Source organism: Scleropages formosus, chromosome 17, assembly GCF_900964775.1.
Source record: "Scleropages formosus chromosome 17, fSclFor1.1, whole genome shotgun sequence".
Lineage (NCBI taxonomy): Eukaryota > Metazoa > Chordata > Actinopteri > Osteoglossiformes > Osteoglossidae > Scleropages > Scleropages formosus.
Genome location: NC_041822.1, coordinates 26,968,799 through 26,985,265, shown reverse-complemented (window position 1 = coordinate 26,985,265; position 16,467 = coordinate 26,968,799). Strand labels below are relative to the sequence as shown.

Sequence of the window (16,467 nt, the reverse complement as noted above, 5' to 3'; positions counted from 1 at the left end):
TTAACTGTCTCCTTGAAAGTGTTTTATCGTGTTTCCTGACGCTCCTCCTGAGACTCACTTCCCTGAGCTGCACGCAGACGTGATGCTGGAGGAGCAGGAGCACCAGTGAGGAGGGAACCAAACGAGTCTCTTCCTGCAGAAGGAGTTAAAAATCACCGGGGAGTTTATTGTCTCTGATACTAGCAGCGGGTCCGAGGGGGGAGACACACTCACGCACAAACACGCACTCCATCGCTCCGGATCATCACTGGGAATGGAGCAGTTCCATGGTGTCCACCAGAGACGCTGATGAACCACTCACTGAGCCACCTTGAACCCCCCGAACTTTGCTGGAACTTGTGGACCTTCTGGACGTCCAGCACCGTTTCTGAAGGGGCTGCTGGAGGCCGGAGGTGGAGCTTCGGGGAGAACACACACACACACACACACACACACACACACACACACACACACACAAACACCGCAGTCCTCCAGGGCTTCTGGTCCATCGGCTGGACGATGACCGACACCTGTCACACCGGGTGGGGACGAAACACTCAGTTGTTCAGGGGGCTGAGTGGGAGGGGGGTGTCTCTCCTGGAGATGCTACAGGTGCGAACCCTTCATACCTGGGACCACCCACATGCCGATAGGGACTGACCCTGACCTCACCGAGGAACCTGCTGCTCCAATGAAAAATGATGATGCTGTAGTGTAAAAACACAGTAAATGCGCAGAGTGAGCAGGCGATGCCAGTGAAATGTCCGTCTCTGTACGAAGGTACGAGTAGAAAAGCCCCTGCGGTCGACTCCACGCAAACAGCACTGGGCTTCTCGCTGTCAGGCCGCGCGCACGCGCATACACACACGCGCACACTCACTCACACACGCCCACACTCACGCACGGGCTCCTCCCCTCGCCTCCCCAGGGACAGGGAAAGTGCCGGAAGCTCGCGGAACAGCAGGCAAAACCGTCCAAGAGGAAGACTTGGGATTCACGAGTCCGTCGCGGTCCTCCGCCGAAGTGGGGGTGGGGGTGGGGTCTAGAAGGTCTGTTCCACCAAGGGCTCAGAGGAGAGACTCTCCATCACAAGTTGGAGGAGAAGCGCAGCTTGTCTGACTCCGGCTCTGTGCTGTCGTGACCCGTGGACTCCATCCTGGGAGGGGAATCCCGGCGCTGGGCGGGGGGCAGCAGGGGTGGCGGCAGCGAGGCGCCGGACGACATCTGTCTGAGCACCCTGCTCGGGGACTCCCCCGGCGCCACCGTGACCCTCGCCCCCAGCGGCGCGCTCTCGTGGGGGAGGGCCGGCTGGGAGGCGGACAGGGGACGCGCGTCCATGCCGAGGGCACCCGGGGCCGGGGCCTGCGCAGCCCTGCGGGGGGGGGACGCGGCCGCCTGGTGCACCAGGGAGAGCTGGGACGCCCCGGGGGAGCCGTAGACAAACGTCCGGCCCACCGGGGCACCGGAGACGGACGGGCTCCCCGCTCCCGGAGTGAATGGGCACGAGGACGGCGCCGAGCCGTGGCGGGGGAGGGGCGTCGGCGGAGCGGGGCCGGGCGAGGGGGAGGGGCAGGGGGAGTTGATGGGCGGCAGGATGGGGGGGAGCACGCGGGGGGAGGCGCACTGCTGCAGGGGGGCCGACAGGAGCGGTCGCCCCGGCGACCGCATCACCGAGTTGGAGTTGAGCCCCCCAGCAGACTGGTCGCGTTCCACGCTGACGACCATCTCCCGGTCCTGCCGGATGATCTGCTTCAGGATCTCGTTCTCGTGCGTGTTGAAGACTCCGGCGTTCAGGTCCTTCTGGAACTTCTGCAGAAGCAGGGAGTTCTTTTTCCCTGGGGGGCAACGGAGCAGGCTGCTGTGAGTGGGGGGGCACTGTTAACATTCACATTCGATCTAGGGGTTGCTGGTTTGAATCCCACCTCCAGCTGTAGTACCCTGAGCAAGGTACTTACCCTGAATTACTGCAGCAGTGTAAATGGGTCAGTCACTGTGGCCTAACAGTGTACGTCGCTCTCGAGAGAAGCGTCAGATGAATGTAAATGAGACACTTTTCTCCAAAGCAAAGTACAAAACGGAGTAAAAAAAGTGAATCAGCAACAGACAAAGAGCTTCAGACACACAGCTTATGTGTGTCACACCAGCGTGTTGCTGGTTCACATCCCTCAGGCAGCTCCTATAGAAGTGATGTTCAAAGGGGAAACACCGTTAATAAACGTCCCGTGAACACTGGAGTTTCGCTTGTTCCTCCGGATCTCCGTTAGGCACGTTAGACACGTTCCTGCTGCGAGGGTTCGAATCCTTGTTGTTTCTCGTGGAAAAAGTGAACACTGATTGGCCCCATTACTTTGCGCTGTGTGTGTGCGGGACACGCCCTTCTCTCTCATACCATGGCCATGAGGAGGACTCTCGGTCTTTTCACCGCGGTGAAAACTGAGAAATGTGATTTATATCTGCACTCGGTCTGGCCGATGCTCTTCTCTCTGATTTCTGCTTCGTCAGGTTCAGATTAATATCGAAACCGGAGCTCGGTGAGCTATTCCTACGGAGGAGGTGGGAAAGCTGATAGGACACTGGATCGCAGCAGGCGGACGCCTCCTACCGGTATGACATTTGTTTGGTGGAAAAGCCCTTCGCAAGCGCTGCTGTGTACCCTGTAGAATGAGTCGAACCCGAGCAGAGGCACGGGAAAAGTGAGCAGCGAAGGCGATCGCAGCACGGAGCAGCACGGAGCAGCACAGCACAGCACAGCACAGAGCTCCGCTCTTCCCTACGACACTATTTTTCCTCTTGCACTTTGAAGGAAAGTTGTGCTGTTATTTGGGGGACATCAAAAGCAGGAGGAGTCCAGAAAGAGCCGTTCTGTGATGGACCAGAAGAGCAGACTAAATATGGAAATGTATTAATAGCTGACAGCGCAAACATGGTGAGTGTGTGCAGCGCCAGCAGGAACAGGGACAGCGCCGCCGGTGCCGGAGACAACTGCGCGCCGACAGACAGACGGAAGAGGCAGGGACAGACAGACTGGCAGACAGAAAGACGGATGGACACTTTGTTCATCCTGGAGGACAATGCAGGGATGTCCACGAGGGAACGCGTTCCACGAGCTCTGCTGCACTCACCGATGCGGTCGAGCCGGTCGATGGCCACGGTCTCGAAGGCCCGCCTCATCATGGGGTACTCCTCGAGAACCTCGTTGAAGTGGTCCACCGACAGCGAGTACAGGCGGCAGTAGGTGTCCGCCCTCACGCTGGCCGTACGGCGTCCCTTCGTCAACAGGCAGATCTCTGGGGGGAGACAGGCATGGGGTCACGCCGAGGTCACGCCAGCGGTCACGCGTGGGGTCACGTGTGGGGTCACGCTCCGCGCACCTCCGAAGTAGGAGCCGTCCGTCAGCTTCATCTCCTTGTTCATCTTGGTGATGACGCTGGCCACGCCGTGCTGGATGAAGTACATCTTCTTGCCCACAGTCCCTTCGCGGATGATGTAGTCGTTGGGCTGGAACACCTCGAACCTGAGCTTGCTCAGCATGGCCGTCACGAAGTTGGGGTCAGCGTTGGCGAACAGGGGCATGGTGGCCACCAGCTTGCGGCAGTTGAAGTTCACGATCTCCTGAGAAGGTGGTGGGGGGACACACACACAACGTGTCGCGTCACATGTAGCAGCGGAGAAACGCGAGACTAACGGCATCGGGGAGGCAGTGGAACCGCGGGCAGACGCCACCGTGACGCCCCGACGACATCAAGGTCTCCACAGAAGGGGAACCAGATCCTGAGCTTTATTGTTCTCAAGTGACCGCTGTCCCTCATCCTTCCCGTGCGTGTCTGCGCCCCCCCAACCTGCAGTGACGCCAAACAACTTCCGAGGACAAGACCTTCTGAACACCCGCTCAGCAGACAGCGCATGGCCACCATCGTCATCATTGCCGTTATTAGTGTTGTCGTCACCATGATCATTATCATCACCGTTACTGTCAGCATCATCATCACCAGCACCATCCTCGTTGCCATCACCCATCTCCGCCCTCAGCGTCACACCCACTAGCGCCGCGTTCCTCCCCGACACGACCCTCATCTTTGCGTCAGCGCTCCACTCATCGCCTCCACGCCCCTTCCAAGGTCTCGTGAGGTTTCACTGCGAACGCCGACGAGCTGCGGTCGGTGCCGAAATGCGGGGCGTCGCCTTGGCTCAGCGACCTCACCTCCTTCAGCGGGTCGTTCAGCTCGCTTAAGATGCTGTCCTCGTCGAAGATCTTGCCCTGGTAGCGGTGCTCGTAGTAGTCGTGGATCTTCTGGCGCATGTCGGCTGGCAGCTTGTGGAAGGACATGTACTGCTCCACTTGTTTGTACTGGAACGAGAGACACGGGTCAATGTCACGGAGCATCACGTCACGGATCCAACACGTCTCCGCTGCAGCGTCCGCAATATCGAAGGCGGCTTGAACCTTCCGAAGGAAACACACGTGGTGTTTTCAGAGCAAAGGGGTCTTCGAGCCCCAGCCCCAGCCCCACCCCTGCCTCCGCACGGCCTGCTCAGCCTCACTCAGTCAGCGACCAAAGCAGACGACTCATCTCATGTCATCTGCTTCATCGCTGACCAGGTGCACCTGTGGGCAACGATGACTAGAGTCTCTGCGTCCCGTAGAGCGTCGAAGCCATAGCCTGGTCCTGCACATACAACATCTGCGGGATCCACCCTCATCTCAGAACACACCGAACGCAGCTCAGTCACAAGTGCGGTGGTCCACTAAGTTTGGACCCTGGAATGAGCTCCCAGTGTCCTTCAGAGCTGCTGAATCCCCCCACATTCAGAACTCTCGCAACACCGGTGGACACGTCTGACTGACTGCGGCTCGGAGCCTCGGGGGCCATATGGACACACTGGGCTGCGTCTCAGTGTCGTCTCGATTCAGGAAGGAGCCTGCGCACCGCTGACGGGGCCCCGTCCCGGTCTGGGGTTCGACACAGACACACGTTGTTAATTAAGGAAATAATCAAGAAACAAATATGACTGTTTGTAAGTGGATTCGTTTGTAACTCGAGTCACTTTTACCACCAGGTGAGAATACGGGAGGGGGGGTGCGATGGCGCGGACAGTTCAGCCGGTGCCCGCTGCGTGATGGGTCTGGGGTCCCGTCCTGGGCGTGTCCCCTCCCCCCGAGCCTTACGCCCCGTGTTGCCGGATTAGGCTCCGGTTTGCCGCGGCCCCGCCGGGGACAAGCGGTTGTTGACGATGGATGGATGGAGAATACGGAAGAGCACAATGATACACACCTCCCTCGGTTCCTTCCCCACTCAGGTTGTGTAAAGATGTAGCAGCTAGAGCGTAAAAAGCACTTGGTAAGAGCACTAATTGTGACATTTCTATCAACTGTGAGCGGCACTAGTGTGAGAGGAGCGAAAGAAAGGTGCACTGTGTCCACAAACGGCGCCGACCGACTGACCGCCGACCCTCAGGACGGGCGAAAGGACAGCAGCTGTAAATAGTGTGGAGAGGAGTTGAGTGGAGGCGGTGCCACGGCACTCTTTACCGCTCTGGGTACAGGCCGCCTGCTCTCTGCTGCGGGCAGGAAGGGAGGAACGGAGCCACTTGCAGGAAATGCAACCGAGAACAAGGAAGGTTCGCGTCGTGTGTCGGTAACACGGGGTGGGGGCAGCGACCCTACCTTCTCCTGGTACTGGCGCCGGGACGAGTCCAGCGACTGGATGAGGGCGGTGGCGTGGCCCACGAACATGGCGTAGCAGGTGGCGCCCACGATCATGCTGAGCATGGTGATCCACACGTCGGACATGCTGACGGGCGAACGGGCGCCGTAGCCGATGCACAGCATGTGGCTCATGGCCTTGAAGAGGGCGTACGAGTACTGCTTCCCCCAGGTGTCGTTCTGCAAACAGGGGGTGGGGCAGAGCAGCAGAGGAGAGCAGGAGTACGGTGCGGGCGGGCGGGCGGGCGGGCGCGCACACACACGCACACACGCACACACGCACACACGCACACGCGCGCGCGCTCACGCACCGTGCACTGAGCACATGAGAGGCGCACGCAGCCCTGCTGGTGACACCCTCAGTGTTGCTGCTCAACGCTTCCCTACTTCTCTCACTCACACTGCACTGGGTTTGCACACTCAGCTACTTACAGTGATTTACCCCTTTATGCAGCAGGGTAATTTTTACTGTGTGAGTTCAGGGTAAGTACCTTGACCGAGGGCACAACAGCAGGGGGTGCGACCGCACAGCGCGCCACTCACTGCCGTTTTGCCATCTTTGTCTGTGGTCACCAAGGAGACGGGACACTACGCTGGCTGGCACAGGTATGGGGTGAAAACATGGTAAATGTGATCTGCAGGAGCCACCTGAGACTCTTGTGAAGTTAAGCAAGGAAAGGCGCAGCGCCCTCTCCAACTCTGACCTCTCCCCCTGTGAGCGTAAAGCCCCTCCTTCACGCCCCACACTGGTCAGAGTCAGGGAGCCTCCAGCGTTTATGAACATCTCCGCGCAGGCAGCGAGTCGGCGCTCGGAGGTTCTGCTGCTTCTTGCTGATGTCTCTGCGAGGCCCCAAAGTGCTGACGTGGTGTGTCGGAGGAACACGGAATACGGATCGAGGTGCCAGGAACACGAGCCCAACTCCATAAACGAGCAAATACGAACGGCTACAAAGTTCCGGCGTGAGAAGGAAGTAGGGTGGCACCCCAGGCCCCCGATCTTCGGGGACAAACGGCGCCGACCCGCAGTGACCCGCAGTGACCGGCAGGGACATTCCTGCAGGGCTCCTCAAACACAGGTGTAGCGCACAGGTGTAGTGAAGCGATGGCGCTGTGCCAGGTCCACCTGGTTCTCAGCAATCATAACTGTGAAGGGTGCACAACACACGCGCACACACACACACAAGGACCTTTGCGTCATTCTGTTCTTTAGGGACAATCAGTAGCGCGGTGCTCAGGGAGCCATAATGACCGGTTTCCTAAAGGTTTCCTGGTGCTAAATTGACCGCGAGCTGCTGCACTCCAAGTAAACGAGTCGCTGCGGACACAGGTGTGACCTGAATGGGCCAGCAGGTGGCGCAGCAGTTAGTGCCATTGCCTTACAATCAGAATCGCCCTCCTGCTGTTGTACCCTTTATCCAGGTACTAACCCTGCAGCAACACTATAAAAATGACCCACTATGTCAATGGCCCAATGGGTGTACGTAGAGGACCCAGGTGCGCCGCCCGTCTCGGCCCCCTCCGCGTCTCTACCGGGTGAGCGGAACCCAGCGCTTTCCAAATGGCACCGTTTGCTGCGCCGTCCTGAGGGTCGCGGTGAGAAGGACGTGGTGCGAGAGCAGAACCTGGACCAGTGGCTCTAGAGAGCAGCACCTGCAGAACATCTCCGTGCACCAGGAGAACATCCCATTTCCAGTCCAGTTCAATCCAGTCCATTCCATCCCAGCACCGTCACCCCTTCGCACAGCAGAGCCACACACACACACACACACACACACACACACACACACACACACACACGGGCTGAAGCCGCTTATCCCGAGTGGGGTCATGGCGAACCGGAGCCTAACCCGGCAACATGGGGCGCAAAGCTGGAGGGGGAGGGGACACATCCAGGATGGGATGCCATTCCATCACAAGGCACCCCAAGCGGGACTCGAACCCCAGACCCACCACACACCGCACCCCCCCCCCCAGCAGACCCACGAGCCTTCAATGACACTGGAACACTTGCACTGATTTAGAGTCAAACTACAGACAGACGCGAGTGAACAAGGTGGAGTCGTGAGCCGCACTGCTGCATCATGGGAAACGAGGAGAGGAGCGACGAAGAAGCGCCAATACTTACAACCATACCGTTTAGGGACACCCAGCAGTCGGACGGGAAGTCCTGCAGCAGCGGGACGAGGAACTGCAGGCACCCGTCCCAGTGGCACAGCAGCAGCATCATGCCGATGAGGTTGAAGATGCGGACGACGGCGCTGGCCAGGTCATAGGTCATGTGGAAGATCTGGGAAGGTGAACGTGCTCGGCGTTAGGCTACGCGGGGTCGCTCCCACAGCGCCGGGCCGACGACCTCCCCGCTGCCGCTCGGTTTTGAACGCGGCCAGCAGGCGGCGCAGTCGTGAGGAATCTCAGTTTGCGACCCGTCACTGCGCGTGTGTGTGCGCGCGCAAACTGCAGCTAATCTAAATCAACCAATCACGAGCCACTTCTCTGTGGGGGAGCACCAACTGGGCGAGGCAGCCTGCGAGGGGGCGTGGCTTATTGGCTCTGGGGGGGGGGGGCACAGGACCTGCTCTTCTCAAGGTTACTCCTGCAGGAACGGAGAACAGCTTGCAGTTGCACGCACGCATGCACGTACGCACAACTTCAGCTTGACGAAATGCATCGGTTAGCATTGTTATTTTACAATGAGAGCAGGGTAATCTTTACTCTGTCGATCCAGGGTAAGTACCTTGATCAAGGGCACTGGAGCGGGAGGTGGGATTCAAACCCGAGCCCTTCCGCTGCAAGGCGGCGGCACTAACCGGTGCGCCCCCTAGGGGCTGAGCAGTAACTGAGCAGTAATTCGAACGCTGAAGCCTCTCGACCCATTAAACGCACAACGACAGACAAAACGTGGTAAATGTGCTGTAAGTTGTGCCGCTCGGCGCAGCGTGTGTCCACACGGCGCTCCTGCTCCTCGTGTTGCGTAACTCACGTTAATCCATAGCTCCGAAAGCACTAAAATGCCCCAAATCTTCTTCATCTCTTGGAGCCAAACTGCACCATATGGCAGAACTCGACTATTATTTCTGCAGACTGCAATCTTGTTTTGCGCTTTAATTCTTACCGGGGATTACTGCGGTACAGGTCCCCGCCGGTACCACACCTGGATCCTGTACCGCCGTAAATCACAGTAAGAATGAAATTAATGAGAAGGATTAATACAATGCCCCCCTCCCCTCCAGGAGCCCATTGGCTCCTTTTCGGTGGGCAGGGACGTCACACCCAGCACTCACCTCACCTGTGTGCTGGGGGGGCCGTGGACGTCACGAGGCGAACGGACAGCATCTCGTCCCCAAACGCAACTCAGTAATCCTCTTTGCCCCCCCCGCTACAGTAAGAAGCTGTGGGTAAACAAACCTGCGGACCCCCAACCCCCCCCCCCCCCCCCCCCGCCGGGCGGTCTGGGGGATTTGAAAGCCGACACCACACGCTAATTGTCCCCCCAGCCCTCGCACGCTGGATTTATTCACAGTTATTGTTTTTTAAAATGATTTTAATCTGTATCGCTGGGGCGGGGCATATGGCTCTGTGGGTCAGAGCAAGGTCCTCCTTTCATGTCACTGCTTCACTGGGGGCAGTGTCAGGAAACAGGAAATCAGCATCACGCAGCATCGCACAGCATCACACACTCTTTCCAGCACAGAATATGTAATGTAGGCACTCTGGGCTCCAGTGACCCGAAGGAGTCGTTAGTCATGATTTCTCAGAGGAAAATGTCCCCACAAAGAAGGAGAACGCAGCGGGCAATGGGCTTCGAGATGTCAGAGCCACGAATCAAAAGAGGATGTAATAAACAAACAATCAATCAGTCAATCAATCAGTCAATCAATCAATCAATCCAATTGCAAGTCCCTGGCCTTGGTGAGCTACTTACTGATTCCCAGCACTGCCCACAAGGAGGCACTCATGTGAGCTGCTTGAGCGTTACTCCGAGTTTCACCCAGTTCCACTGTTTACCGTGAGGTCGTTAGTTGTCATGACAACCATACATTAACAATCATAAATTACCAAGGGCACCGCCTGCAACATGTCTGGGTGGAGTCTTACAGGGTGTGTGTGGCGAGTGTGCTGTGGGAGCCCTGCAGATGTGAGCAGCTGGCTGTGGGACACGACACAGCTGCAGATTTGAAGGATTAGCTGCAGCGGAAAACTGAGCATCACGACAAAGAGTCACGAGTTTCCACGAAGCGCAATCATCGGGAATTAATTTTAGCCAAAGCCCCGTGCCGCAAAATATAAAGAAACATAAAGAGAAAAGGATAAACATATCTTCCAGGGATGTTCCTGCTGCACGGCATCCTGCACACCCTACTAACAAAAGCTGAAGCAGAGATGTGTTCATAACTCACTTCGTTCATAACTCAAAAATGCAGCGCGACAGAAGGCGAATAAAAAGGATGTGTCTCGACTTATTCACGACACACGGCCTCCAAATGGCTCACATAGAGCGGCAGTAAAAAAGTCCTTTGAAACATTAAAATTAACACAAAAATGGTGGAAAAGAAAATTGCGTCGTCCCACAAACTGCTGTTCGGTGCTGATTGATTGACACCGCAAACAGGAACAGCCCTCCTCAAGTCGTCATTGATCAGCGACACTCAGGAGCAGCAGACGGGAGCTGTAAACACCGTGAAAGCGAGGTGAACAAGGGGCTCCCACTCTTCTGTCCCGTCTGGGCGCTCCGTACCGCCACCTGTCGGCTCGGGCAGGAAACGCGGGTTCTCCACCCACCGCAGATGTGGCTTTTGCCAAACAGACGCACAAAGAAAACGTCATGACAAATGAATACACTCGAGCATGTGAAACTCCTTCCTGTTCCTGTTCCCACTCGCGTTCGCGTTCGCGTTCGCGTCAAGAAGCTCCTTACCTCCTCCCACTGGTGGATGTACCTGATGAGGCGCGACAACCTGAGCAGCCGCAGCAGGCTGAGGATCTTGGTGAAGCGGACGATGCGCAAGGCCCGCGCCGTCTTGTACACCTCCGAGTCGAAGCCCTTCTCCACGATGAGGAAGATGTAGTCCACGGGTATGGAGGACAGGAAGTCCACGACGAACCAGCTCTTGAGGTAGTTCAGCTTGATCACCTTGGGGTCCAGAATGATCTCGGAGCTCTCCTCGTTGACGATGCCCGTGCGGAAGTTCATGACCAGGTCCACGAGGAAGATGGTGTCGGAGGCCACGTTGAACACGAGCCACGTGGTGCTCGTCTGCTCCGTGAAGAAGGTAATTCCCACAGGAATGATGATCAGATTTCCCATCATCATGATGAGCATGATCAAGTCCCAGTAGAACCTGCAACAGGCGAACGAGCCAATCAATGGATCGATGGATGGATGGATCGATCAACTGGCCATCATAAAAATGTGAGACCGGAAGCAGGAGTTCATTCATTCATCCATCGTTCATCCATTCATCGAGCCTCGTGTAACATGACACAAGATCATTCTGTCTCCTAACACCTAAACAGGTGTTTATCGGACACTTTTCCCCCCAAAGTAACATAGAGTGTTAATCACCTACAACTATTTACCCACTACAGCTGGGTGAGGTTACCGGAGTAATTCTAGGGTAAGTACCTCGCGCAGTGGTACTGCAGCCAGAGACGGGGATGAAAGCTGCAACCTCTGGGTCGAAAGGCAGCAGCTGTAACTCCTACACTACCAGGTGTCCCTACTTAACCTCAGCTGTCAGGTTAGCAGAGAGCGTGACCGACCGCCACGCCACCTACTGACCAGTGTGGTTCCTGCACACATCAGTTCTTCACGTACTTGGTTCTGGTTTTAATATCCATGCTGCGCAAAACGACAGCTGGACACACGCACAGGACTGCCGTCAAAGGGCGCTGCTCAACGGTGTACACGCACACACACACACACACACACACACACACACACACACACACACACACACACACACAATGGGGAAAGCTCTCCTTTCACCGCGACTTTGCTCCCTGTGCTGCCAGGCGCAGTCGATGCTCTGCTGGGACACCTGGTCACCTCCGGATGACTCCCACCGTGTGAGCTGACCAGCAGAAACGCAGTGACCGCTGCAGCGGTCAGGGAAGCCAGACCGTGCCGGAGCCCGGCCGTGCACCGTTTTTACACGATCAGCTGGCGCAGAGAGGCAGCAGAACACATCAGGACATCATGAACATCGCCGAGTACAGCGGACAGAGGAGCTGTTCACGTAGCTGAGCCGCGCTGACGTCATCATCATGGTCGTCATCACTTGAGGCAACATGTAGAAGAGGGTCCAACAGCACAGCAGATGTCTGCAGACCGCCTCCGTGCAGGAACACACCTCTGGAAGGTCGAACTGGACTCTCCACTCGTAAATGTGGCAGCCCTTTCCTCCCCCACCCCCACCCCACCCCTGCCCCACCCCTGCCCCGCCGCTCCACGTTAGCGCTGGCCGGTGGGAAGTGCTCCGGCTCATTTATTATTGATTCCTTTCCAGAAAAGTGTGTTCACCGTCCTGAGGACACGTTCACGCCTGCAGTGTGTATTCACACAGTCATGCAGCTTCACGTGTTTTTTATCACTAAATCCCGCGCTAGACCTTGATTGCACGTCTAGTGAATGTGGATGCTGCAGGAGAGCTCATGTGGGATAGTTGTGGGAACGACACCACCGGGTGGGGCTATCGGCGGGTGGGGCTATCGGCTAATGGGTGCCGGCGAGCACCATCCACAGAGGACAGAACACAGGAAACAGCCCTGAAAGTGATGGGTTGAGCCTCGTGGAGGTGTGCTCTGGGGGCGGAGCCACTTAAACGGTTAAAGTAAACCTGGTTAAAGGAGCAGCTTTCTTCTTCTCTTCATGCACTCCACCGGTGCAGACGTGACACGTGTGGCCAGTGGAGCAACTCACTGCCGAATAGAAGGACGGACCTTAGCGGTTGTGCAGAAATCAAGAAGAGTTTGCCAAGCCAGTCACCCCCCCACACCTTTACCCACAATCCTCCCTGCGTCTGAGCCTCTGAACGAGTTTGGCGGTCAACAGTAAAAGTGACAAAACAGATCAAGCGAGAAAAAGGAGTCAGTGAAACATGGTCCCTTTCATGTGTGTTTTACATTTATTTATTTATCAGACACTTTTGTCCAAAGCGACTTCCGATGAACTCTATGTAGTGTTATGAGCCCACACACCTTATTCACCAGGGTAACTTACCCTGCTAGATACACTACTTACAATGGGTCACTCATCCATACATCAGTGGAACACACTCACACTCACTCTCTCTCTCACTCTCTCTCACTCTCACTCTCACTCTCACTCTCACTCTCACTCTCACTCTCACTCTCACTCTCTCTCTCTCTCTCTCTCTCTCTCTCTCTCTCTCTCTCTCTCTCTCTCTCTCTCTCTCTCTCTCTCTCTCTCTCTCTCACACACACCATGGGGGGAACCTGAACAGCATGTCTTTGGACTGTGGGAGGAAACCCAGACAGACAGGGGGAGAACATGCAAACTCCACACAGACTGAGAGGTGATCGAACCCACATCCTCTCACACCATCCAGGTGCTGTGATACAGCAGCGTTAGTCACTGCGCCGCCCCATTTTACATAGAGAAGAGTAGACCCCAGAGCCACACGCACACACAGATATAGGTCTGAGGTCTGAGGACACACGGGTTTGTATAAATGGGAGTTAAAGGAAGTCTTTAATGTGAACTTCAATTTAGTTCATGTTTATTAATATGGCCCCTGGGGGGGGACAGCCACAGCCCCGCAGCTATACGCCGACCCCCCCAGTCCCTCGTGCTGGGATTACGTTCAGTTACAATGTTGATTAAACCGATATTTTGCGAAAGGAAAGCGTTGTGCCGGAGAGGACACGATGTCTCGAGCGGACAGCGCCACACGGTGCGAACTCTGGGACACGACACGGCTCGCGGAGCACAGCCACCGTTTCCCACGCGGACACGAACGCGGCGCTAGTCCTGATGATGGAGGGAGCGTGCGGCCGACAACGCGAGTGGGGGCTGGGGGGGGCAGGTGACACACGGAGCACGAAGCTGTCAGCAGCCCATGAATAATGAACGTTACTAACATGCCATTCATTTTTAAAGAGCTCCGGCGGGGAGTGAGTGCGTGTGCGTGTGTGTGTGTGTGTGTGCGTGTGTGTGTCTGTGTGTGTGCGTGCGCGCGCACATGTGGGGCGTCCAGTTTCCTGGGCCTTCGGGCCGACGCAAGAGATGCGGCTGGAGGAGGTGTGTGTGCAGCGAGCGGCGCCGAAATGACTCCGGAAGTGCGGCACAAACACAAAAATGTTTTTGTCACCTGTCACATGTCACCTGCCTGGTGCCTGGGTTTGGACACCAAAAGCTCCAGGACAGAGCGGCAGGTGACGAGGGGCGTGTCCAGTGGGCAAGGGCGGGGCTTTCTGCTCTTCTCCTGTTGGCTCACGGTTCAGCCTGAAGGACCGCCCACAGAGTGATGTCATCAGCAGTGTGACCGCTGACTGGGGAAAGTGTATCAAGGACCCCTGAGAGCAGAGAAGTGGACCGTGACCGCAGCTGGTTCTGCCGAGTCACGGTGGCATTGTTGTCACGGGCTCTCTGTCTCAGTGGTGCTGCCTCGCCAGAGTGTTTCTGCCGAAAACCGTGGTACAGGTGCAGCTCACCGTCCTGTCAACTTGCGAGCCCCCCCCCCGCAATATGCGCACCTGTCCCATGAAGCCCCGCCCCCGAGCGGCACCCGGCTGATACAAGCGGAAATATGTGGAGTTAAACACACCTCGGTGTGTGACTGACGATCGTTTGCGTACAACTACAGACAAAGAGAGAGTAATAGACACAAACGCACTGCAGACACGCCGCAGACACGCCGCAGACACACTACAGTGTCACACTTTTCTGTCTGCTGGGGGGTAAAGGTCAGTCTATAGGTTCATTTTGTGCTCCAGACCCACTGTAATCTCCACCCAGCTCCCGTTACCTGGCACTGTTCTAATTTCAGCTCACCTTCATGGTAAACCTGCTGACCGCTCAGGGACAGGGACCAGGTCTGATGGCTGACCGGACCGACCACGATTTTTGGGCGATTTCCTGTCAGTGCTGAGCAGGAGGTGAGTTTTGGGCTTCTGTAACACTGCGAACCGTACGATCTGGGTTCTGTGTGAAACGAGGGACGAGGATAGAACACGGAACAGGGTATATGCATGGTATATGCATGGTATATACCAGTCTTGTTCCCTGTTCAGGGGGGCGGGGTGGTGCAGCAGGTTTGGCTGAGTCCGGCTCCCTGGCGGGTCTGGGGTTCGAGTCCCGCTTGGGGTGCCTTGCGACGGACCGGCGTCCCGTCCTGGGCGCGTCCCCTCCCCCTCCGGCCTTGTGCTGCCGGGTTAGGCTCCGGTCCCCCCCGCCCCTTGCTTGTTCCGTCCATGGTCCTGTAGCCCCGTCTTGTGTTCTGTCCATGGTCCTGTATATGAAGGTATAGCGCATATATACCATGTTGCAGGTATCCCTGTATGAGGCTCAGCTACAGGCACAGTGAAGTGAACACGGGAACTCGGCTCCGCTGATCACTGATGACCGTTACTGTGAAACACCCTTTATGAGGAGTCCTCCCCCCCCCCCCCCCCCGAATTCCTGTCAGTTCACACGGTGTCCCAGAAGTTCCAACGCCTTTTACTTTCACTGAAGTGCCGTATTCAACACTTGAAATGTTTTAACGAAAATCTCGCGTTTGTTTCTGTGCACATAAGGTTCAGATTCGCTTTTCACCTCCGCGAGACACGAGAAACAACCCGAGTGCCGCTGTCTGTGTCCCTCGTGCGCACTCAGCACACACTCAGCACACACTCAGCACACACTCAGCACACACTCAGCACACACCGTATGGCTGCGTGTCCAGCCAGGTGTGTGTCCAGCCAGGTGTGCCAGCCGCGCTCCCTCCTACCTGAAGTCGCTGTACGGGTGTATGATCCAATACCCTGCCGTCTGCACCCTCTCCTGCTCCTTCTCCACCGCCTTCTGGCTGCCGAACATCCTCAGCGAGAACTTGTTCACTCCGGGCTGCAGCATCGCGCCGAACTGCCGCTGGATGAAGCCGAACTGCCGGGACGCGCCGTCCGCCTCCTCCGGCTCCGCGCCCCCCACCTGGGCCATGGCTTCGTCGCGCTCCTCCGCCGGCTTGAAGGCCACCGAGTTGGAGAGGCTGCCGGTGGTGCCGTGCGGCCGGAACACGCTGTTTCCGTCCCGCTTCTCGTCCTGCTTCTCCTCCATGGGCTCGCAGCTCGGCTCGGCTCGGCTCGACTCGGCTCGGTTCGGCCAACGAGCGGGGCGCAAAAAAGCGCGGCTGCCCGCAGGACGTCCGGCGAAGGAGCTCAGCTGGAGCTCGGGCTGCACCCGCTGCACCTGCTGCACCCACTGCACCTGCTGTTGCACCTGCCGCACCTGCCTGGGCAGAACCGCTGGCAGTGGCGGCGCTCAGTCTCAGTCTCGGTCTCAGTCTCAGTCTCACGAGGTCCTGGGACGGAGCGCCGGATCGGATGGATGGAGCCCGGCCGGCGGGAGCTCAGTCTGGGGGGACGCGCTCCTCTCCGTTCCTCTCCGTTCCTCTCCGCTCCTCTCCGCTCCTCTCTCATCCGATGCCCTTCGGACGCTCCGCTCCTCTGCCTCCGCGCGACTGCTGCCCGCTGCGACGGACGGCGCTCATCGAGGCGCCGGATCGTGTTTCTCCCAGCAGCGCCACCTAGCGGCGGCAGAGAGGGGCGGCGAGCGGCGGACGGTG

General features: G+C 57.3%; 1 protein-coding gene across 1 annotated transcript; it reads right to left on the bottom strand.

Moving 5' to 3' along the window:
- Window positions 1-956: 956 nt before the first annotated feature.
- Window positions 957-16,023, bottom strand: LOC108921822 (potassium/sodium hyperpolarization-activated cyclic nucleotide-gated channel 1-like). Its single transcript, XM_029259388.1, has 8 exons — window positions 15,634-16,023; window positions 10,599-11,022; window positions 7,809-7,970; window positions 5,645-5,863; window positions 4,181-4,327; window positions 3,351-3,591; window positions 3,102-3,266; window positions 957-1,814 (listed from the first exon to the last, which is right to left on the bottom strand). The coding sequence occupies exons 1-8, from the start codon at window positions 15,957-15,959 to the stop codon at window positions 1,066-1,068; spliced, it is 2,433 nt and encodes an 810-aa protein (XP_029115221.1). The 5' UTR covers window positions 15,960-16,023; the 3' UTR covers window positions 957-1,065.
- Window positions 16,024-16,467: the final 444 nt, after the last annotated feature.

What these genes read in the sequence shown, in the direction of transcription:
- LOC108921822 (XM_029259388.1), bottom strand. Translation starts at nt 15,959, where the DNA reads ATGGAGGAGAAGCAGGACGAGAAGCGGGACGGAAACAGCGTGTTCCGG. An exon ending in ACATCCACCAGTGGGAGGAG is followed by an intron (nt 7,971 to 10,598) that starts GTAAGGAGCTTC and finishes TCACCTTCCCAG; the next exon opens with ATCTTCCACATGACCTATGA. An exon ending in GGCGCCAGTACCAGGAGAAG is followed by an intron (nt 4,328 to 5,644) that starts GTAGGGTCGCTG and finishes CTCTCGTTCCAG; the next exon opens with TACAAACAAGTGGAGCAGTA.